This window comes from Prunus mume, linkage group LG1 (assembly GCF_029339155.1).
Source record: "Prunus mume cultivar Tortuosa linkage group LG1, ASM2933915v1, whole genome shotgun sequence".
Taxonomy (NCBI): domain Eukaryota; kingdom Viridiplantae; phylum Streptophyta; class Magnoliopsida; order Rosales; family Rosaceae; genus Prunus; species Prunus mume.
In genome coordinates, this window is record NC_142698.1 from 12,394,983 (window position 1) to 12,417,843 (window position 22,861).

The 22,861-nt window shown below is 36.2% G+C and overlaps 3 protein-coding genes across 7 annotated transcripts; all 3 read left to right on the forward strand.

Annotated features, from left to right (window-relative positions):
• The first annotated feature begins 2,442 nt into the window (after positions 1-2,442).
• Positions 2,443-11,423, forward strand: NAP12 (non-intrinsic ABC protein 12). 2 transcript variants are annotated; one of them, XM_008245741.3, is made up of 14 exons: positions 2,443-3,323; positions 3,411-3,487; positions 3,808-4,080; positions 4,648-4,711; positions 4,818-4,964; positions 5,211-5,245; positions 5,821-5,894; positions 6,449-7,374; positions 8,330-8,626; positions 9,063-9,527; positions 9,939-10,087; positions 10,300-10,589; positions 10,690-10,823; positions 10,961-11,423. In XM_008245741.3, the coding sequence occupies exons 1-14, from the start codon at positions 3,091-3,093 to the stop codon at positions 11,115-11,117; spliced, it is 3,321 nt and encodes a 1,106-aa protein (XP_008243963.1). In that variant the 5' UTR covers positions 2,443-3,090; the 3' UTR covers positions 11,118-11,423. The 2 variants fall into 2 exon arrangements, with proteins under 2 accessions (XP_008243963.1, XP_088908506.1); XM_089052380.1 differs by having other exon boundaries at positions 4,824-4,964.
• Positions 11,424-12,061: 638 nt separating this feature from the next.
• LOC103342150 (Translin family protein) lies at positions 12,062-14,750 on the forward strand. Of its 2 annotated transcripts, none has more exons than XM_016796706.2 (7): positions 12,062-12,470; positions 12,580-12,676; positions 12,764-12,879; positions 13,393-13,437; positions 13,797-13,822; positions 14,236-14,298; positions 14,431-14,750. In XM_016796706.2, exons 1-7 carry the CDS (start codon positions 12,107-12,109, stop codon positions 14,434-14,436), a joined length of 717 nt encoding a protein of 238 aa, XP_016652192.2. In that variant the 5' UTR covers positions 12,062-12,106; the 3' UTR covers positions 14,437-14,750. The 2 variants fall into 2 exon arrangements, with proteins under 2 accessions (XP_016652192.2, XP_008243962.2); XM_008245740.2 differs by having other exon boundaries at positions 12,067-12,470; positions 14,163-14,298.
• Positions 14,751-15,680: 930 nt separating this feature from the next.
• On the forward strand, positions 15,681-20,893 carry TRFL8 (TRF-like 8). 3 transcript variants are annotated; one of them, XM_008245737.3, is made up of 10 exons: positions 15,681-15,862; positions 15,942-15,987; positions 16,953-17,032; positions 17,310-17,502; positions 17,989-18,041; positions 18,251-18,341; positions 18,444-19,093; positions 19,785-20,009; positions 20,278-20,331; positions 20,422-20,893. In XM_008245737.3, the coding sequence occupies exons 3-10, from the start codon at positions 16,979-16,981 to the stop codon at positions 20,605-20,607; spliced, it is 1,506 nt and encodes a 501-aa protein (XP_008243959.2). In that variant the 5' UTR covers positions 15,681-15,862; positions 15,942-15,987; positions 16,953-16,978; the 3' UTR covers positions 20,608-20,893. The 3 variants fall into 3 exon arrangements, with proteins under 3 accessions (XP_008243959.2, XP_008243960.2, XP_088899935.1); XM_008245738.3 differs by having other exon boundaries at positions 17,310-17,499; XM_089043809.1 differs by having other exon boundaries at positions 15,848-15,987.
• Positions 20,894-22,861: the final 1,968 nt, after the last annotated feature.

Consider the following 22,861-nt stretch of genomic DNA (forward strand, 5'->3'; position numbering starts at 1 on the left):
GGAGCTACCAAACTTGTGACTTTTGATCATCTATAATTATGTTGGTTCATAATTTCATTTGTGTTCGTCGGTGTTATTATTTCTATTAATTCCATCAACAAAGAAGAGGGTCCCTTTTAGTTTGCATGTTTGTGATTTACATCTTGTTTCCTGACCTTCAAAACATTGCACTATACAAGTTACAACCTAAACATTTTGCAAAAATAGAAACTTTTGTTTTCACCAAATTTTTGGTCATTACAAACAGCTTTTGGTCATTAAAAACATTGACTATATTTCAAATTAATAAACCGCGTCAACATATAAACAAATAGAGGCCGACTTATTAAATTTATTTAAAACTTAAAATCAACTTAAAAAAACAGAGATGATTATTCAATAGTGCAAATAAATGAACCTTAAAATTAACTGAGTACAACTTACTATTAAACTATTTATTGAATTAGTAATTTATCATAATATAAAATGACCAAAAAGATATATTGAATTGTGAAAAATATATATATAAATTTAATAAGTGTACCCTACTCACCATATTCAACCATAATCAAATGTAGAGAAGTTTTTGCATTGCTTGGTGTCCACGACGAACAACGCATCGAGCACTAATAGAGGCGCAATTACATGATGGAAGGTTCTTCCATTACTTTTTCTGATAATTTTTTGTTTTTGTTGTTGTATTTTTACTAGAATTTTATTCAATTTGCTTGATTAGTGTTTATTTGTAAAATTCGATAGTTACTTTTTCGATAACTTTCTACGAAGTTTCACTTATCAATTGGTGATTGCTTGTTGCCATATTTTTTATTTTCTTCAATAAATTTTGGCCTTAGCAGCAACGGGAAGTTTAACTTTAATATTATATATATTTCATATAAATAAATAAATAAATATATAATACATATATTCATTAACAAATAGAGTAGCAAGTTCGACTGATTTATTCTGTGCAAAATGGTTAATAGGAATGACCTTGCAAATGTTGTCATATAAGAGCATATCTCATCGAAATGTCAATTCCAACGTGGCAAGTTTTAACCCAAGAAAAAGACATTTTAAGCCTTTCAACCGTGATGCCAAATCCTAGTTGGATTGACATCTTTCACTTTTGCTGTCAAAATTGACGCCAAGATGTTGAGATGTCTTTTCTTTTTTTTTTCTTTTTTTTTTCTTTTTTTAATTTATAATTTTAATGCTGAGCCCACTTTCTTCTCTCCTCTTCCATGTATGGTTCTTAACTCTATTTAATATTTTACTCTTAAATATCGGGCCCACCTGCCTTTAAAAATAATAAAATAAAATGTATATTTGACATCTTGGTTGGATAAAGAGTTTTACAATATGTCAAATTGCCACATCAACCATCAAATTTAAATTTGATGTTTGGTATTTGACATCTCCTTTGGAGATGCTCTAAGAGAGCTTTTGGTGGAATCAACAAAACAAATATAAATGGTAATGTGGATAATGGCGTGGCTGGAATTATGGATGCAACCAATGATCATAAAGTAATAATAACTTGGTTTTTTTTAATTGATATTAAGGTGGTGTTATAGAGTGTATTATGGTGTAATAGGGGTATTTTTCGTAGTTAATAAGGTGTATTTAATATTGTCTTAGTTAATTTTATATTTTGATTAAAATATTATGGTATACTTAGATCATATGATATACTTAGGAATGACAATGGATTGAATTGGGGGTGGGTATGCCATTTCCATCCCTATCCCCGTTAAACTTTTTTCCCTCATCCCTGCAATATTTATATCGGGGATTCCCTATCTCCACCTTTGTTGGGGAATGGGTTCCCCGACCCGCCTCATTACGGAAGAAAAAACTATTATAAAACTACTTTGTTGAAAGAAAAGAAATTGGATCAGGACAAGATAATGAATATATATATATATATATAATATATATAATATACTTATAAGACAATATAAGAATGGTTACACATTAACTATAATTTAACTAAATGTATGAGTAGTGTGGCTTAAGATTCGTATAAGTTATATAAATATATAATATAATAATAGGAAATATAAAATTTAGTCGGCACAATCACTTTAATATCATATTTATATATACTATAATATATATATATATATATATTCTAAATGGGGGAGGGTTCAAGTCGGGGTTTAAAATACCAACCCCACCCCTCTCCGAACACTATACCCAAAAAATTTCCCGTACCCATTCCCATACTTGTTTTTTATCCTTCATACCTGACCCATTAGGGTCGAATCCCCGCGAAGACCCTTACCCGCAGGGAAAATTGTCATCCCTATATATACTCAATTAATTTTAAGGTTTATTTAACAACACTCTTTTTTAATTACTGTTTAAAAAAAAAAATGTACGTAAGAAATAAATGTTGTCAATGAATAAGCAGCTATTATGCAAGTGTTTAAAGAGGCATAGACAGAAACAGAGGGACTCGGAACAAATTTCACGCACAAACAGTCATGTGGTTTTGACTACCTTCAATGTGGCCGCTGGCCACACATTTCTCCCCGCCATTTCCTCAGCCCAAATTCCGGGCCTCCTTCAGAATTCACACGGACCTTTGGCCAAAAATCTTTTCCGTTTCTCAGCTCTGGTTGCTTTCGAGCCCTCTGCCACGTTCATCTTCAACCTCCATCGCACCCACGCTAACTTGCAATAGTTTTTTCCTTCTTTCACTTCTCAAGATTTAATTTTTTCCTTTCGACCAAAAAAAAAAGATTCAATTTTTTCTTTCCAGCATACCCATTTGCTTCATTCTTTCTTCTTGGTCCATAAAAACCCAGAACTTTTAGTATACTGCACAATACCATTGGCATTTTCGATAGCCCATTACTCAATTTTGTGTTCCTGGTCCATGTGGGTTCACAATTTGTCACAACATCGCATGATATGCTTGATATGATGAAGCATTAGAGAGTGTTGCAGGCAATTATGATCAATGCCTCCATGGTCAATTTTCCATGGACCACCTGCAAATTTGAATGCGATTAAAAAGAATATTCATTGAGTGTGTTATTAGAAAGTTGGATTCTTGGATGGTTTTGCTACAATGTGTAATGTGGGGAGCTCCAACTGCTAGAAATGAGAGGATTGAGGATTAATGCCTGTTGGGTTCCCCATGCATTTCTGTTTCTTATAATTTTTTTAAGCTTATTGCCTCGCACTCGGTGTGTGAATGGAGATGATTACAGCAGGACCAAAAACCCAGCTGTGCTTCCTATGGTTACACAGCTAATCTATAGCCGGCTTACAAATATCACTAAAACTTTAAGCACTGACCTTAAAGCTGATATGGGCTTCTGCATAAAGAATGTGTGAGTAAAACCTAATTGCCCTTAGTTTGTTTCTTTGCTACAAATTCCTGTTTTCAACCTAAGATGTTCTTTTTCTTGGCTTTTCAGAGATGATGATTGGAATGGAGCATTCAATTTTACGGGAAAGCTGGGATTCTTGACTGATTGTATAAAGCAGACAAGTGGTACAAGCTTTAGTCAATTCCCTATTTTTTTATTTTATTTGTTTTGGTGTGTTTTGTTTGCTAGTCTTTCCCCCCTTAATTGTAAGTGCATGTGTGTTCTAGGATGGTAACATAAAGCCAATGCCATAATAGAGAAAGGGGCTCTTAGTTCTGTTGGTGTGATGTCCATGCTTTGTTTTGTACTACCCTGATTCGTTCTAATGATGTGATGGCATGCTACATTCTTGTTATCTTTTCTCCTGGAGAACTTGTCTTTAAATGTATTCATATAGCTTATACCTCTGTAAAGTTCCTAACGAAAGATGTAATTCAATCACCAGGAGATGTCACTAATAGACTATGTACAGCAGCAGAAATAAGGTCCTATTTCAAGAGTTTCACCGCAGGTGCGATAAAACGTTCAAACTACTTAAAACTAAACAAGAACTGCAATTTGACCTCATGGGTTTCCGGATGTGAGCCTGGTTGGGGCTGTAGTCTCGGCCAGAACCAGAAGGTTGACCTCAAAGCTTCAAGCATACCATCTAGAACTCGGGATTGTCAGCCTTGTTGTGCAGGGTTCTTCTGCCCTGAGGGCATTACGTGCATGATACGTAAGTATGTGATGACACCCTCATTATCATTAATAGAGATGTGGTCTATAATGTGGTCCAAATAGTTTTATTGTTATTAATATATGTTCATGAATTTATTTATTTAACATATCGTTATTTCTTTTGGGCTGATGCTTCACTTTTTCCTGCTGCTTTTTTATTTTGTCATTTTCTTAAGCTCTGTGCTTATTTGGATCTAGGATAGGGTTTTCAGTAATTCTTGCTTCTTGTTTGAGAGGGCTGGAAGTGTTCATGCATAGTTATCTTGCCACATTCTTGTGATCTTTGTTTGAGTTCAAAATTATAATGTGTCTATAACATTTAATGCTAATGTATCTGTCTGTATATTGAGCAAAGTGAAATAAAATTCGTGAACATTGCAGTTTATGATTCTTTGGATTTTATTGATATACAATCAGAAGTATACATATAAAGAACTTCAGGACTGTATGCCAAATTTTCTCAGTCCACATAATTTCAGTCTCCTGAGCTGATTTGAAAGTAGGCAAATTATTGATCTATGATCTAACACCTTTTTGTTTTGTTTTAATTTTGTTGTAAATGAAGCTTGTCCTTTAGGTTCTTTCTGTCCCAGAGCAGCATTGAACAAAACGACTGGATTATGTGACCCGTGAGTTGATATCCTAGTCTTGACAACCTTTTTGTCCTCTCCTATCTCAGGTTTCCTATGGGCTTATAGTATGCATTAGTATTCATTGTTGGATACAATTTTGCAGATATAGTTACCAAGTACCCGCAGGAGAACCAAATCATACTTGTGGTGGCGCAGATATTTGGGCTGATGTTGACAGTAAAACTGATATTTTCTGTTCAGCTGGATCATACTGTCCGTCTCCTATACGTAAATATATTTGCAGTAGTGGGTATTGATTCTCATCCCTGGAACTCAAATAACTTTCTTACTTGCTTGCACCGTACTACTTTTCTATTTTGGCCATTGCGGCTTGCTACTTATTGCTATTTACTCCAAGATAAAAAAAAACCCTGAGGGTAAAGTCGTTCGGAAATAAATCTAATCCATCTTGGTGTTGCTGCATGATCTAAGAATTAGGCAACTAGTTGTGTTCAGCATCTGTATTCACTAAGATTGTGTTCTCATGCAATTTCAGGCATTACTGCAGGATGGGTTCAACTGCTGAAAACTGTAAGTTTTGTTATATGTTTAGTCCTTCCATGTATAGCCTTTTAATAATGTAGACATTACCTTTTTCCTTATGTTCCTGCTCCATTCGTGACATTCGGTGTTAGATTGGAGTTTTTACTTTCTTGAATATAGCTTGGTTTGGTTGGTTAAAGATGTGTCTTTGAATTAGCAAACTTTGCTCCCTTTCTCTGCTACTGAGGTTTCAGAATCTCAAATATTATAAAGAGGAAAGGGGCTCACATATGGAGTTGTCCTTTTATATAAGTTATGAATTTGTTTCTTTACTCACAAAGTCATTATATGTTTAATGATATTTAGTTTTGTACTATTAGGTGCTTGACCAAAATACAGGAAGAGTTGCGTACCATTTTATGATGAATGCAATAAAATAGGTTACATGCACCATATTCTCTCAGTAACAGCATATGATATTTCTGTTGACCATATCTCTTAGCCCTGTACCATTTCATTTTCACAAATCTGTGCTCCTCTAAGATTTCTGCCACATACTCTACATTTGACTGAGAAGGGTTGTGGTTTGATATATTTTATTGATCTCAATTGACCATTTGCAGCGTGCTTGAAGTTGACTGCATGTGGTCGTGGTACTGCAAACCAGAAGATTCATGCTTATGGGATCATCCTTATTGTAAGTGTTTCCTACATATTCTTGGATCAAATTTTGTAAAATAAAATCATAAGCTAGTTTTGGGCAGTTCATTGTTTAAGCAGGTGAGGATCAATTTTAGTTGTGAACCTTGTGGCTTTCAATTTGGATTTAGTCCTTATTGAAGAATATAAAAATTAATACTTGCTATCTCGCTCTCTTAAGATTTGTTTAATTTTGAAACCTGTGTGTGTTTTGTCTGAATAATAACTTCTCTAAATACATTTTCTCATATTCATTAAAAAATTCTGTAATTTTCCTTTTGACAACAAAAAAATAAAAAAGTAAAAAGCCAAAAAATGGAATGACATACTGCATGACATGAGTAAAGCAATCTCCCAAGTTTAGGTTCAGATTCTTCAGAACATGCTTCTGCATGTGCAAGACAATTTATAGATGTATTTGATGTTGGATGCTCTCGTTCTCTCTCTCTTTTTCCCTCTCTCGCTCTCTCTCCAAATATATATGCATCTATATATATATATATATATGTAGGGCTAATTGATCAATCAAATACTGTTCACTTGCCTCTGTAGGTTTTACTGAGTCTTGTTCTGCTCGTAATTTATAACTGTTCTGATCAAGTTCTTGCCATTCGGGAAAAAAGGGCAGCTAAGTCCAGGGAAGCTGCAGCAAGACATGCACGAGAAACTGCAAAAGCACGCGAAAGATGGAAGTCTGCAAGAGATGGAGTCAAGAAGAGCAGAACGGGATTGCATGAGCAGATGTCCCGAACATTTTCTCGCAAAAAATCTGCAAAATCAGAGCCATTGAAGGTTTTAGGCCAAGCTAAACCTGGTACTGATGACTCTTTGTTACCACCTAAGATACCCGGTACATTAAGTGGGGAGCAGTCATCAGCAGCTGCTTCAAAAGGAAAGAAAAAGGAACCAAGCGACCTTACGAAAATGATGCAATCCCTTGAGGATGATCCAAATAGTAATGAAGGTTTTGATCTACAGATCGGGGATAAAAATATTAAAAAGCAAGCACCAAAAGTTAAAAACCTGCATACTCACAGTCAAATTTTCAAGTATGCATATGGGCAACTTGAGAAGGAGAAAGCTATGCAACAACAAAGCAAGAACTTGACCTTCACAGGACTAATCCAAATGGCTACCGATACTGATGTGAAGACCCGTCCTACGATTGAAGTAGATTTCAAAGATTTAACTCTCACTCTGAAAGGAAAAGAAAAGACTCTTCTGAGGTGTGTCACTGGGAAACTTTTACCTGGTCGAGTTTCAGCAGTCATGGGTCCTTCGGGAGCTGGGAAAACAACTTTTCTTTCTGCATTGGCAGGAAAAGTAACTGGATGCACTGTTACGGGATCAATTCTTATAAATGGAAAATCTGAACCAATGCATTCATATAAGAAAATAATAGGTTTTGTGCCTCAAGATGATATTGTGCATGGAAACTTGACTGTGGAGGAGAATCTCCGATTTAGTGCAAGGTGCAGGTATGTACATTACAACTTCACGCAGCAGTTTAACTGCATTTTCTAATTATTTCCCTTCTTCAGAGTTATACATATGTGGAGTTTTTATATTGCTAGTGAATAAGTATCATTATTGTCGTAGATGATTACACATCCTCACATTTTAATACATGTCTGTAATTTCATTTGCGATTTATTCTGTCGTATACCTGCATTTCATTTTCATGGCAGACATATGATGCAAATTAAGCATATACCATAGTCAAACCTACTAACCCAATATTGAGAATACTAAATTCTTTTACTAATTAAAATCTGTTACAGGATACCTATTTTAAACATGGTGTTTTTATATCTAGATGTTTTTAGTAAGGTACCAGTGTACTCTTATGACAGATGAGATTCTGATTTCCGTATGACCCATTTTTATTTATTCACTTCGTCGGTTATTTCTTCCATCATGCTTGAAGAACACATATTTTCTCATATTTACATAAAAACATATCTATGAATTTGTTTCATTGATGAAATCTGACCGGCCAAGATTCATCATAAAAAGGGATATATTTCCTGGTTGTTTCTCATTTTATCCTTTATCAGACTTCTAAATGCTGGCTGAGGCTGACTCTTGATACTCTATGTTATGTTCTTATTTCACACACAATTTTTCTCATTTTACAAAAAAAACTAAATGATGAGGCTACCTTTAAAAGGTAATCAATGCACTCGGGACATAAAAAGCCTCAGGCATGTACGGAATGCGTGTCAAGTGGCTACCATTTATGATTTACTCTTTATTCATATGAGAACTTTCTATCCCTTACTAGCTAAAAATTTATTCTTATCAATTATGTTTCGCCATTAATTCTTAACTCTACTATGTAAGTTTTGTGTCGATTTGATTGAGGTCAGCAATTTTTTGTTGGCTTCATTCTGATTATATTACATCTTTGTTCTGGGCCCCTTCATACTGCAGGCTATCTGCAAACATGCCAAAACCTGATAAAGTCCTGGTTGTTGAAAGAGTTATTGAGTCCTTGGGACTACAGTCTATTAGAGACTCCCTGGTTGGTACTGTGGAGAAGCGAGGAATCTCTGGAGGTCAAAGGAAACGTGTAAATGTTGGCTTAGAGATGGTCATGGAACCTTCATTATTGATCTTGGATGAGCCTACAACTGGTTTGGACAGTGCATCTTCCCAGTTACTTCTTAAAGCGCTTCGACGTGAAGCTCGTGAAGGGGTAAACATCTCCATGGTAGTTCACCAACCAAGGTATTCTCTCTCTAAAATTTCAGGAAACGACAAAAAGCATGAGATATAGCGACCAGAATTTCTGAACATGCGGTGTGGTAGTTGATGTGTTAATAACAACTGGTCCTAATAATTGACGTAATAAGTATGCATTAACTGCCGCATCATGTAGTCCCTTAAGCATGTTCCTAAGAACAATCAACTGCCACATCATGTGGTCAGAAAATATATAGTTGTTTTAGCATTTTCCCAAGAAAGCATTGAACTTGAGTACTGCTATTTCTTTCTCTGGAAAGTTCCTGATGAGAAGTATTTAATTATCAATTGTCAGGTTAAAGAATAAGAAGCCGTTATTGGTTGCTTTTTCTTCTGTTATCTTTGTATCTTATTGACTTAGAGTTAGTGTTTTGATCCTTTTCTTTTTTTTTTTTTTTTTTTTGGGGGTCGGTTCGTACAGCTATGCCTTATTCAGGATGTTTGATGATTTCATTCTTCTAGCCAAAGGAGGTCTTACTGTATATCATGGATCTGTAAAGAAGGTTGAAGAATACTTTGCTGGCATCGGGATTGTTGTACCAGACCGTGTTAATCCTCCGGACCACTTCATTGACATTTTGGAGGGTATAGTAAAACCAAGCTCAGGTGTGACTCATGAAGAACTTCCCGTTAGGTGGATGCTTCATAATGGGTACCCAGTACCTCCAGATATGCTGCATCATCTTGATGGTATTGCTGCAAGCTCAGCTGGCCCAAAACCTGTAATGAAACGAGATCAATCTTTTGCTGCAGATATGTGGCAGGATGTAAAGTCTAATGTTGTGGTGAAAAAAGATCACCTACAACATAACTTCTTCACGTCTAACGATTTATCCGACCGAATTACTCCTGGTGTAGTTCGGCAGTACAGATATTTCCTAGGGAGGTATAGCATCCATTATTCAATTTTATTTAACATGCATAAGAATCCAAATTCTCTCTACTGGTTGTTGATACATTATTGGAGGTACAGTACTATCCCCAGAAGCCCGTCCAGGTTTGCTGGGGTTACATATCTGTTTATATGCAACTTGCTTTTGGGTGGCTTGTTTTTGTTTGTCAGTTTTTCTGGTAATTTTGGAAACTCTCAAGTCAAAAAGGGCATTCTTTGATCAATTTTCAGCTTAATATTAGTACTCATTTGAGCGTTGCCTAAATATCTGTAAAGATGGCCCCTATTGAAGATTGAAACTACAATTTATTTGGAAGAAGTGTAATTGATAGTCCTTCTTTGGCTGTTGAAGTCCAAGGACGTTTTAGTTTTTAACCTGAAATTCTTATAGGTAATTTCTCTCAGGGTTGGTAAGCAGCGACTACGAGATGCTCAAATGCTGGCAGCTGATTATCTGATTCTATTACTGGCTGGAGCCATCTTAGGGACTCTTGGTAAAGTGAAGGATGAAACATTTGGTGCCCACGGCTATACTTATACTGTCATTGCTGTTTGTAAGTTTAGAAACAAACTTTCTATGTTAATATTGAGTCTAACATGGTTTCTTTAGCCTTAACTGATGAGATTGGAAAGAGTTATTTCTTTCAGTTTTCCTTGCCAAAGTTATAAAATGTTGCAATAACTATAAGTCGCAGTATTTTAGACTAGACAATTTTCTCACCATGTCTTCGCTCATTTGATATAATCTTAATTTTGCTTATTGCAGCACTGCTATGCAAAATTGCAGCATTGAGAACCTTTTCTCTGGACAAATTACAGTACTGGAGAGAGAGTGCATCTGGGATTAGCAGTCTGGCTCATTTTCTGTCCAAAGATACGCTGGACCATTTCAATACAATCATCAAACCATTGGTTTATCTATCCATGTTCTATTTCTTTAATAACCCAAGGTCATCCTTTCAGGACAATTACATTGTCTTGCTTTGCCTTGTGTACTGTGTGACCGGCATAGCTTATGCAATTGCCATCTACCTTGAACCTAGCCCTGCCCAACTGGTATATATCGGAATATCAAGCTGATAAACTAAGTACATGCTTATGAATGTATGTATGTAATACTTATATTTCTTCTAAATCTAATCATTTCTGTTTTCAGTGGTCCGTGCTTCTTCCTGTTGTTTCAACCCTCATTGCAAACCAAGTGAAAGACAGTGAAGTAGCAAAGCGTGTAGCAAACTTTTGCTACACGAAGTGGGCACTAGAGGCTTTTTTCATTGCAAATGCAGAAAGGTTTGTTATGACCAATCTACACATGCATGCAAATTTGTTCCATGGAACAATCGACATTGTTACAAATTCCAGTGTTCAAAGTTTTCTTTTGTATTCTGTTGCGAATCGGGATGCTGATTTCATACTTTCTTGATCAGGTACTCTGGGGTGTGGCTGATTACTCGCTGCAATCAATTAATGAAAAGAAGCTATGACCTTGATGATTGGACTCTTTGTCTGGTCGTCCTTATCGTCATTGGCGTGCTTAGTCGTGTCCTGGCTTTCTTTCTGATGGTGACTTTTCAGAAGAAGTAGGTTGGTCTGGATATCCCCTTTCTCTGCAGATTTTCTTGTATATAGATCATACAAGTCAGATTTCAACACCCTTGTAATTTGTATCATAGTCACTGATGAAGGTGAAGCAGAATTCTTTAACAACAGAAAATTGATGGCTAACATTGTAAGCAGAAATGCTCATGCCTAGATGAGTATAGAGGACCCACACATTTACTTAATTTTGTACAAAAAAGGAACTGTTCAGTTTACTTTGATCTCTATGTATGCTCGGTAGTTTGACATCACATATATATTTATAGTTTCTCAAATTTTGAGCTTGAATCATATTAATGAGTCATTACCAAATTTTCCTAAAGATTAAACCTATTTGATGCAAGGGAGCTAACTATTGCAGCCATTGAAGTTTTATGACACCAGTTTTGGGTTACATATATTTTGTTGTGCTTGTCATTGTGCAGAGGTAAAGTTTTTAAAAAAAAAAAAAAAAAAAAAAAACTTTATCTATCCTATTCAAGAGAGATCTCTCTTTGTTGTTGTTGTTAGGCTAGGGAAGTAAAATCCGGATGTACTCTAATTCTAACTCATTACTCCACTCTTATTTATTACGTGATCTAACTCCAAAGCCTGATGAGAAATCTTTCTATCAACTATTGTAAATGCGAAGTCAATTAAGAGCAATATTAGGTCGAATCTTGGGCCTTTATGTATGTGGTGTTCACAAAGCATTATCGGGATTCACTTATGTCATGTGTGATTGTGCTGCATTCTTTTCAAATCAATCTCAAAATAACATTTTTGTTCGAAAATAACAGATTACTTTTCCCGAATTGAAAATTTGGATTTTATCTAAGTAATTACCTCACTAAAACTATTTAGAAAACCAAATACAGTGACCAAATTGAAAGAAAATAAAATTACAGCCACCAAACTGAGCAACATACACGCATTTTGCGCGCGAAACGCGTATCTATGAACAACAGAAAAACCCACGAAACGAAAAAGGACAAATGAATATGAAATCAGCGTTTCGAAACGTTTATTGTACGCTCTTCCGCTCCCTAAACCCTAACCCTAACCTTCCCTCTAATTTCCTCCCTCGTTGTCTTACACTCCTCATCCCTCCCTCACCTACGTCCATCAGAGCCCAAACGTTTCGCTCGCTCTCCCCCACTCACTCCTCTGCATCCATGCCGGGCGGTGAAGCTCACGCGGCTCCCCTGCTGGAGAAGCAGTTCGAGGACTTCCGAGCGCAGCTCGAAGAGTCTGGAACCTTGCGCGAGCGCATTCGAACTGTGGTTATGGAGATCGAGTCCACCACAAGGCTCATTCACTCGAGCCTTCTCTTAGTCCACCAGTCTCGTTCAACTCCTGGTAATTTCAGTTCATGTGAAATGTAGAAAAGGATTTTCCTTGATAAATATATGTAATTTATAAATTACATTTTGTTTGTTTTTTATTTTCTGGTTTTAATTTGAATCAGAGGTTTTGGAGAAGCCCTTGACTCAGATTGGTGTGCTGAAGGAGCTCTACAATCGACTCGCTAAGATTGTGCTCGAGTCTCCTGGGCAATACTATAGGTTAGTGAAGTGAAACAGGGGCATTGTTGGAATTTTAATTTGTGGTTTGGTTTTGGGACTGGCTTGATTGATGTGGTTTGTGTTTAGATATCATGGTGATTGGAAGACGGAGACACAGACTGTGGTTTCTCTGCTCGCTTTTATGCATTGGTTAGAGACAGGGGCTCTTTTGCTGCACACTGAAGCTAAGGAAAAACTTGGGTGTCCGTTTCTACTCTCTGTTATTGTTTCTTTATGGTGAAATGTTTGTATTTTTGTCTAATATGAGCTTCTTCTTTTTTTTTTTTTTGGAATTTTGATTTTGCCAAGACACTATATATTTAGGTGTCAATTTTGTGAAATGAAATGCGTAATATGGTTGACAATCAGATTTCAACCAATGGGTCGGGGTACTTTTTCATCATTAGAAGAGCAGCCATGATCATGCTTTTTAACCATTGATTTAACAATCAGGCTTCAGATTGATCTTAATCTGAGTCCAATGCAATGTAGAAACAAAGATTCAAATAGCAATGGTAACCAAAACACCAAAATCTTCTATGATCTGATTTTAGTTGAAAAACCTTGAGGCAGGGTCATGTGATGTAATGATGTCAATTACAACCCACGAGATCCATGACTGTTTATAATGTGTTATGTTTTTGGTTTAAATAATTTAGTCTTAATTGCAGTGTAATATCTTTAGTTTCTAATATGAGTTATTTCCAATTTTGCAGTGAACGATTCAGAGTTTGGTCTGGATGTTGAAGACTATCTTGTTGGTGAGTGTTGTAAGATTTCTTTATACATGATTGCATAAGAGTGATGTTGCTGTGAAACAAGTCAAAAAAGTTATCTGTTGATACAATGTTGTTTTGTGATAATCTGGAAAGGCACAAGATTTTGATTCTTAGATATATATTTCATGGTTTCATTACCTTCTATCCAAGGTGCAAATAATATAATTTTAAATCTCCTTAACAGCACCTCATTCAAATTGTGTGGGAGTCAATTGTAGGGTGTGTATATCTAAACCATTGTGAGGAGTCCAGTAGGCTTACTTGCATAGATTATTATCGCTGCTGGTTTCTCTTGGTTAAGTTAGACGCTGATGTGATTTTTTTTTTTCCTGCTGTTGCAGGTATTTGTTTCATGTCCAAGGAATTGGTAAGTAGTATTCTGCAATTGTGATAGCTTGCTTTTTTGTACTTGTTCAAACTGCCTCAAAATGTTTCGATTGTTGTCTAGAATTTAATACCAGCAAAAATTTAAATTGATAAGAAAATATGAAAAGTTTATACTTGAATAGGTATAGAGTTGGATACAGAGACCTAGGGTGTATATCTAGAAGGATGTCTTTTTTGTGGTCGGATAAGGATGTCATTGTGCGTCAACTGAGAAAATTCATGAGGTGAAAGCACATTGATTGACATGCCATTCCGCATGTCATGAAAATAATTGATAGCTTTGTATTGAAGTAGGCTCATTATACAATACATTGCTGCAGCCGAGGTATGTGGTTAACCAAGTGACAGCTGGGGACTATGACTGCCCAAGAAAGGTGCTGAAATTTTTGACAGATCTTCATGCAGGCTTCCGCATGCTTAATCTTCGGAATGACTTTTTGCGCAAGACATTTGATGGTATGCTACTCATTGTGACTATACTTCTTGATGTTTCTCTTTTCCTTTCAAGTTTCAATCCTTGCAAGCCTCATAATTTTTCATATTACTTTTGCATTCCATTTGCATGAAATACTGTGTCACCTGTGGCAGGTATGAAGTATGACCTAAGAAGAGTCGAAGAAGTTTACTACGATGTTAAGATCCGAGGCTTGACAGCCAATGGCGATCCTGTGGCAGACCAAGCAGCACAATCATAGATTTCAAAAGTTGTAAACTTCCTCTTTGTCATCTTGATTACTTGAAATTCCAGAGAGGGTAAATCTAGAATCGTGCTACTAGTTACAGGAGAATGGAAGCAAGGAAAACTGTAACCAATGCCTTGCTTCTGATGTCATTTTTCGATTTCTGTGTAAATCTAAAAACAATGAAACATGGTTGAGGAAGAATGAAAGTTAAGAGTTTTGTGAATCCATCAGTTTGTTTGTATAAAAAAGGGGATATATAGATGCAAGCAGAAATGATTCTGCTGCTCTGCATCGACTTCATGAAATACCATTTCCAGGCTCGCTCTTACCATCATGTGACCAATAACAAATAACTTTCAAGTTTTTTTTAATTTTACAGTTGCTAGATATTATTGTCTTCTTTAGGGACCGAAATGGACAGAGATTTGATTTTCAACTGTTGTGGTAAGTGGCATTAAAACTGGAGAGCAATCTGCCCTTGTAGGAATAGGACAGGATCGATCAACTAAGGCCCCTGCCTGCAACTTGACCACATGTAGACATAACTAAATTTGCTCTCCTGTCACATCTAAAGTTTTTTTTAAAAATCATTTTCCAAAGCCTATCGTTAGGGGTATTGTGACTATTGCTATCCATCCAATCTAGCGAACCTCACTTTCCCTTTCCGCGAATCAATTATCATGCTTTATGGGTAAAAGGTAATGGTGGGAAGTATAATCTGTCCTTTTTGAGAAGGGAAGGCGAAATGGTCTATGATTACCTTATGAACTGTAAAACCTCTTTTTAACATCACAACTTAATGTCAGATTTTTAGGTTCAAAAAATTAAAAAAAATGTCAAATTAGATACACTTTGCTAAGTGTAATTATAGACAATGAGTCATTGATACGAGACCAATCTAAATCAACCGACCTAACTCACATAAGGCGTGCCCTTTTCACAAACCAACCTAACTCACGCAGCATACCCTTTTCAAAGACAAATTATGGCGTTCACAGGTGGGGTTCAAATTCATAACGCCGTCAAAAGAGTCATAACGTGGATGACCACAAACGCAACAACCCCATTTTAATGTCGTCCACGTGTCGTTGTAGGTCACGGCGGACTTGAAACGCACCTTGAAGCGTTTTTATTTCTTTGTGAGCAGCAGAGCGAGAAATTAAACGAAAATGACGAAACACCCCCATTTTTCACATTCATCCATTTACTCATATTTCCCTCTATCTCCTCCATTTCGTGTCGCTTTTTGGCGGTTTTGAGGCTCTTCGGTTTCGAACATTCGCACGAATTTCTCTGGCGTCTCTCTCTCTCTCTCTCTCTCTCTCTCACTCACTCAGGTCAGATCTCTGCTCTCTAGATTCTGCTAGATCTCCATTTATCTTGATTTTTCAATTTTTATCTTCTCTGAGATCGCAGATCGGCAAGCTTTCAGCTCATTAGGGCTTCCGTACTCATTAATGAGGTACTGTTTCTACTTTAAACTCGTTTTCTGATCTACTTTTTTGCTTACTGTTTGGCTGCTGAGAAAACGAAGCAAGAGTTGCGGATAAACTTTGCTTTCACTAGATTTTTTTTCTTCATCTTTTTATGTTTTATTTTTTTGAGCTTAGCTGAAGTATACAGCTACATACTGTTTACTGCTCAACCTGAGATTTCGCTTTTTTTTTTCCTTTTTTTTTTGGTTTTTTTTTTTTGGTATTTAGGGTGCTTTGCATTGGATTGCATTTTATAATTATTTATAGTTTTTTTTTCTTCCTTCACGTTCTGAATAACTGATCAAAACATATGAAATCTCTTTTCTTTGGACAAGAAAACGTTTAATTACAAGGCCTGTCTCTTATCTGCATTTCTATTTATAGACTGGTATTAATCTGCGTTATGCAGATCCTAATTTGGATGGCTACTCGCTTATCCTTGTGTGTTTTTCTTTTAAATTCTAAAACATATGCAAGCAAGTTCATCAAGGGCATGCGCCGTTCCCTACTATGTCCAATCACTAACATGGCTGCTGGTGATAATGCATCAATCAATATTGAACCATGCAATTGGCCCCTTTGCCGTGATTCTATAATCTTGAACTAAAGTTCATTAATTCCTCTGTATTGATCGTGCAATTGCAAATTCGAGTGACTGCAAACCATTTGATATTCTTTTCCATATGAAATGCAATCCAGGTGGCTACAATAACTAGCATGGTTTCATAAGTTAGTACAAATTTGTAGACATGAACAGGCTATGTGGACAATAATCAAAATGTGAAGGAGACTGAACGTATTAATTGAAAAGCGATCTCTGGTAGCTTGGAATAGCTACTTATATCCTTTCTGTTGTCATATTGATGTACTCTGTTGATTAATGAAATCTGTATAGTTTGTCCATCTGGGTTCTTTTTGGTACAACCGAACTGATGAATGCGTGAAATTATAGGATCTGTGTTGGATGCATAATATGAAATGGATCATGAAGCACACTCGCGTAACAAGTTCGTCAACATGAAATCCCAGAGGGTGAGGATTTATCAGTTTTTTTAGGAATTGCCTTTATCGTCATGCTTATGTGCACTGTACATGGCTCTGGTTCTTCATATAGACTTTGCCATCTTTTCTGAATTTCTTGAAATGCTAGGCCTCTTAGTTGCTATTCTTGTCACTACTATTTAACATTAATTATTGATTAACAGTTGATGCTTGGTCTCAGTAATTAAATTTAATCCTCCTTTAGTTCCTTGCTTGGGATAGCCACTGGTATAAAAAAAAATTTCTTCTATTTTTCAATTTTTCATAGGTGAAAGTAGAAGGTTCTTTTGCTCCTGCATTAGAAGATGAAACTGAAACCATTGAGCATTTACTAGCAGAACCTAAAAGTGAATATGTTACGGTAGATGGTGTCTTATGCTGTGGCAAGGAGAATGCAGGAAAGTGCGTGGATGTTGAAGATTTTTCCTGTGGATATGACTTTGGGCTTAATACATACAGTGGTAATACTACTAAATGCTACCATTCTTGTTTCTAGCGCCCTTATTAGTTAAAGTATTATATCAAGTCCTTTTGTTGTAGGATTTTTTATTCCTCTAATTTGAAGTATAGGAAATTTCCCAAGTACCTGGGGAGCACCTTATGTACATTGTCATGAACAGTTTTGACATGTATTATTGGATTTCTTGACCTTTGATCCCTAGACTGAAATTCTTCCACCCCTGAGGAAGATCCTCTTGCTGAAAAAAGCAAAATATAATAGAAGAAAAAGATCATATTAGGGGTTTTTAACATCTGACACTTGCATGTAATGAAATCTTGTTTCTTTGATGATAGAATACATTCCAAATGATTTTTATTCAAAATTTATTTATTGGTAACTGAATTCGAGTGACTCTACAAAGGTTTTTGGTTTCATTCTGTCAAATAAAATTTTGGAATCACTTCTGTTATCATTCTAATCCCGTATATTTTTTTCCCTTCATAAGGTGGATTGCATTCTGCTCATCCTCGGGGAAGATACGATGAATTAGAATTTGGAGTATGTATTTAACTTTATGGATAGATTTATATTATGTCAGAGTTATTCTGTACATTCTTCTTCTCTTTGTGAAAATTAGCTTCCCTTTAAGTTTTAGGTCGCATCGTTTCTCTATATTACTTGATATGACAGTTTTAGGGAATGCTGTATATATTTACTGCTAAGTTATTTGTGGTGATTGCACTTTTGATGAGATAGTGATTTAGTAGGTTCTTGACGGCTTGTTGGACGAAGTTGATGAAGTGGAGGATATTCATGCGATAAATGGTCTTGCAAGCCCTTGTGATGATTATCTTTTAGGTGAAAGTTTGTCTATATTGTCTGGTTAATAGTGACATTTACGGTGTGCTTTCTCTTTCCTTTTGTTTTCTGATGCTTTTTTTTTTCTCCTTCCAATTGCAGATATTGGATTTACAGGAAAAGCTTCTGAACTGGGTTTTGGTCCTTGTGAAAAATCACATTTGGGGAACTCAAGTTCTGAAAGTCAGTCTCCACGATTAAGTGGCAGTAGTAACGGTGCTGTTGGGATATCTGAATCGTCAACTGTTACTATTCAAGAATTTGAATGCAAGAATAATTCTATTGACAAGGCAGTAACTCATGAGTTTCATGGTGGCTTCAGGCGGAAAAAAAGACGTCGAACACCTGTTGAAGGCAATGTCTATCCTGCTTCAATCAATTTACAAAATCTTGAGTTAGATAATGATGAAAAGACTTTAGTAAAGGAAATAGTGTCTGGTGAAAATGAGAAGCTCTCTGTTGAAGCAACCAAACTTGGTGCTTTTTGTAAGGAAAAAAGACTGCGTAAGCCTACTTTGAGATATATTGAGGAATTTTCTGGTAAGAAGTCAAAAGATTCCAACGAGAGGGAAAATTGTTCTGCTCTTACTGCTACGCAGGATCGCTCAAAGGTCAGATGTCAGAATGAACATCATCATATGAGTCCTGGGATATTGTCATCAGTTCCTGAGGAGGATTCAATTTCTGAAAACCAGACACTGGCCGAATTTAGGACTCAAAGAAAACTTGCAAAGAAGCATGCATCAATTTTGGTAGGAAAAGTTTCAACCCTGCACGTATTTATTCCTTCAACATTTAAATTATTTAGAAGAAAACTCCCTTTTTCTTTTCCCTTCTCTCCAGTTGTATGGTTGTTTCTCTTTCCATGTTTGCTTTAATTTACCTTATCAGTAGTGCTAGTCTGATAAACAGTGAAATTTAAGTATGACAGGTGGTCCATGAGGCACCGTTGTCTCTGGATCACCCTCTGAAAAAATGTGAGATTATTCATAGCCATCTGCAGATTGCTGTGTATTTTTCATGTAGACTTGGAGAATGTAAGGACTAGACTGTGAGTCTATTGTTCCTTGGTGCTTGTTAAATAGTGTTGCGTTAGCAGTGAGTTACCTATTATATTCTGCATCTTTTGTAGAGAATGTGTTGCTGCATTTCTGTAGTTTTAAAATCTGTTGATTTCAGGATACATGTTGCAACCTGTTTCTTAGGTTGCAAAACTTTTTTTTTGGATCTACCCTCTGGGTGATGGCGTTCTTTGCTTTGCATTGAAGGGCACAGCTATTGTGATGTTCATTGACTGGAAAGGAAAAAAAACATAGAAATCAGTGTGTATTATTTTTTTCTTTCTTTAGACAATTAGGATTATCAGTAGTACTGTGTTTTTCCTCTTTCAGTCGTGTAATGCCATGGTTTCAGAAGTTTAATTGTCTGTATTATTCTGCACAGGCGCTTGAGTCCGATGAGCAACCTATTACATCTGAGTCCGAAGATGACCATGTACCAAAAAAAAGATCTAGAAAGCACGATCGAAGGAAGCATCAAAGGATGTGGACTCTCTCTGAGGTGACGACATTGGTTGATGGTATTTCTGAATATGGAGTTGGACGATGGACAGATATTAAGAGGGTTCTCTTTTCGTCTTCTGCTTATCGCACGCCAATAGATCTCAGGGTACATTGCCGTTCTCTAACAAAGGGAATAGTATGCTCTCCATTTGCACAGAAAATGGAGAGGGCCAGTTCTTCAATCCGAACCACTCAAAGGGGCAGGGCCCCCTGAATTGGGGACAGGCCCATGAAGGCCTGACAAGCAATCTATGGTCCAGATTTTTACTGGCTTTCTCCATTTTGTGCTGTACCGGAGAGAAACTGGATTTCAATTAAACAGGTGTCTTTGTGTTTTAATTTCTAATTCTCTTTGCTACTTGTGCACGCTGCAGGACAAATGGAGAAATCTTTTAAGAGCTAGCTGTGGAAAGAAAATGAAGAAAGAGGCTAGATTTCTATCTGTTTATATTTTTATATTTTGGGTATGTGAAACTGTCATGCAAACTAAATTTGTCTAGATGGTTTGGTTGACACAGGTTGAGCAAAAGGAGATGCGAGCCTTACCAAAGTCTTTGGTACGCCGTGTCCGTGAGCTGGCGACAGTACACCCATATCCTAGGCAGCGTGGCAAGAAGTTTGCCCCTCCCATACTTCCTACTCCCAGTAAAAGTGCTTCATCTGATCTAATCAGAAAGTATGTCCGAAGGAAGAATCGATCTTGAAGTTCAATATCCCTGTTGCAGTAAATCAATAGTCAGGAATGTACCGAAGTTTAGTTGTAAAAAGCCTCTTTTCTCGTCAACAATCTTCTGTTCTTAACATGGAGCAATTGGATCCTCAGGAAAAAAAAAATAATGATTACAAGCTCTCTGCACCAGTTGGGCCAAATTTTCTGTTGTAATAGCTTTTTGAGATGTTTAGGTATGCTCAAGCAAGAGTAGTTTGTATTTGACATTATTGAACACACCCCTTCGCCTTTCTAGGAATTTACTTTGGATAGTTTCAAAACCATGGCTGCATGCTCTGTTTGATCAGGTATTAGTTGTGTTTTTGGCTCTAAATGTGCTAGTGGTTACCTATAACAAGTTATTTAGAGGCGTTATAATCGCTGACAGTTGCGATTTTTCCCGGTAATGTTTTCAAATATGGTATAGGTAACTCGTGACATCATTGATGCCATTTGTAAATGGGTTGCTTTGAGGAGTTGAATTTTGCGTGAAATCCTGCGGAAGGGTATTCATTTTTGGATTTCAATTTTTCTCTTGCATCAACACTCAAAACAAAGAAGCAAGGAAATGAAAAATTCAACTGCAACATTTATATACATACGAACACACACACACACAGAGGCAATTTCTCACCATTTATATGATATGGTCAGGAATTATTCACACACGCACAGGCGACTGACTATAACACAATTCAACTATATAAATCGCTGTCGGACTCCAGACCGTACCAGATAATTTTTATAAGATAACAGGCAAAGCGCAAATCACCATCCATACAAAAGCTTGTAGGAGAATATACCAAAGCCCAAGTAGAACTAATAACTAGTGTTCACACCAAACTAACATCATATAGGATTTCCCATCCATGCAGGACCAGCTTTTATTTACCCAATTCCACCATCACCACCATCTTCTTGAGAAGAGCCATTGGGGTCATTGTAATGCTGTCTAGGTATGCTGTGGTGGTTGTCGATATTGTGGTTGTCTAAACTGCTTCCTGGGTACTTTCCAATACTCTTTTCCATGGGTTTTCCGCTTTCGACATGCCGGTGTGGCTGCTCTTTTTGTCCATACGTTCGTCCCAACATAGCCCTCCTTGGCACTGCTGCCAAGCAATAGCTGGCCATGAACATCACAACCAAAAAGAATGCCACCACCTTCATTTCAAAACTTGTTACTACTAGCTAAAGCAAAGGTTTTTGAATATAAACTTGTATACAACTTTGATTTTTGAGCAAAGGGTTTGTGGTAGTTTAGAGGTTCAATTTCGTCAGAAAAACCCAAGTGGAAATAGATGAAGAGTGATTGTGAGGTGGTTTTTTTTGGGGAGAGTATGCTGCTTTATATAGAGGAACTGAGGAATAAAAAATAGAGATATTTAGTCATATACCTATTCTTAACGTTAAAATTATAAATAAACCCTACACTGTTTAATTTTTATAAACAAACTCAAAAAATTGACAACTGGCCCTATTGAATTTAATTTTGATTATTAAATTACTTTGATGCCCTATTGAGTGTTTTGAGCTTTTTTATGAGGTTTTTGAGTTGGGTTTGTTTTAAGAAATCAATGATAGTTTTGTAATTTAAAAGAAATTAAATTTTTTTTTGTTATGTTGTAAATAGGCTTTGGGTGTCTTTCTAAAGTTTATTTCATATAGGTTTTTTTATAATTTGGGTTCATATATTGGATATAATAGTGAATTTCCTTAAAAAATAACGATTTCGGTTGAAATTAAAATGAGTAATTAATTATGGGGTCACCACTAAATACGGGGCAAGATTGAGTGGGTTTCCATATAATTCACCAGCTTATAAATTTTTTTAAAATTAATATAAGGCTCTGTTAATGATGGTTGAGAGCAACTTCTTGTCCACTCAGCTGCCCCAATAGGAAAATCCCACCTTTCAAGTGGGATTATATTATTTTATTCACCAACACAATTTAAGTCTATCCAGCATAATGTTTTTGCTGTTTGGGTCACTTTAAGATGTCAAATCATGAATATATATATTGCCATACAAAATTCAGAATTAGGCCATCTCTCTAGATGTTTCTTGCCAAGTCGTCAACTGGGATTACAGATTTTGTATTTTTTTATTTTATCTAATATTGTTGTTGCAAAAGAAAATATAATAAGAGAGTGAGAACTAGAATTACAACGAGGATACTGCTTGTCTCATTTTCAGTAAAGAGATATTCATTTTTTCTGCGAATCATAATTTGACACATATGTAAAAATAA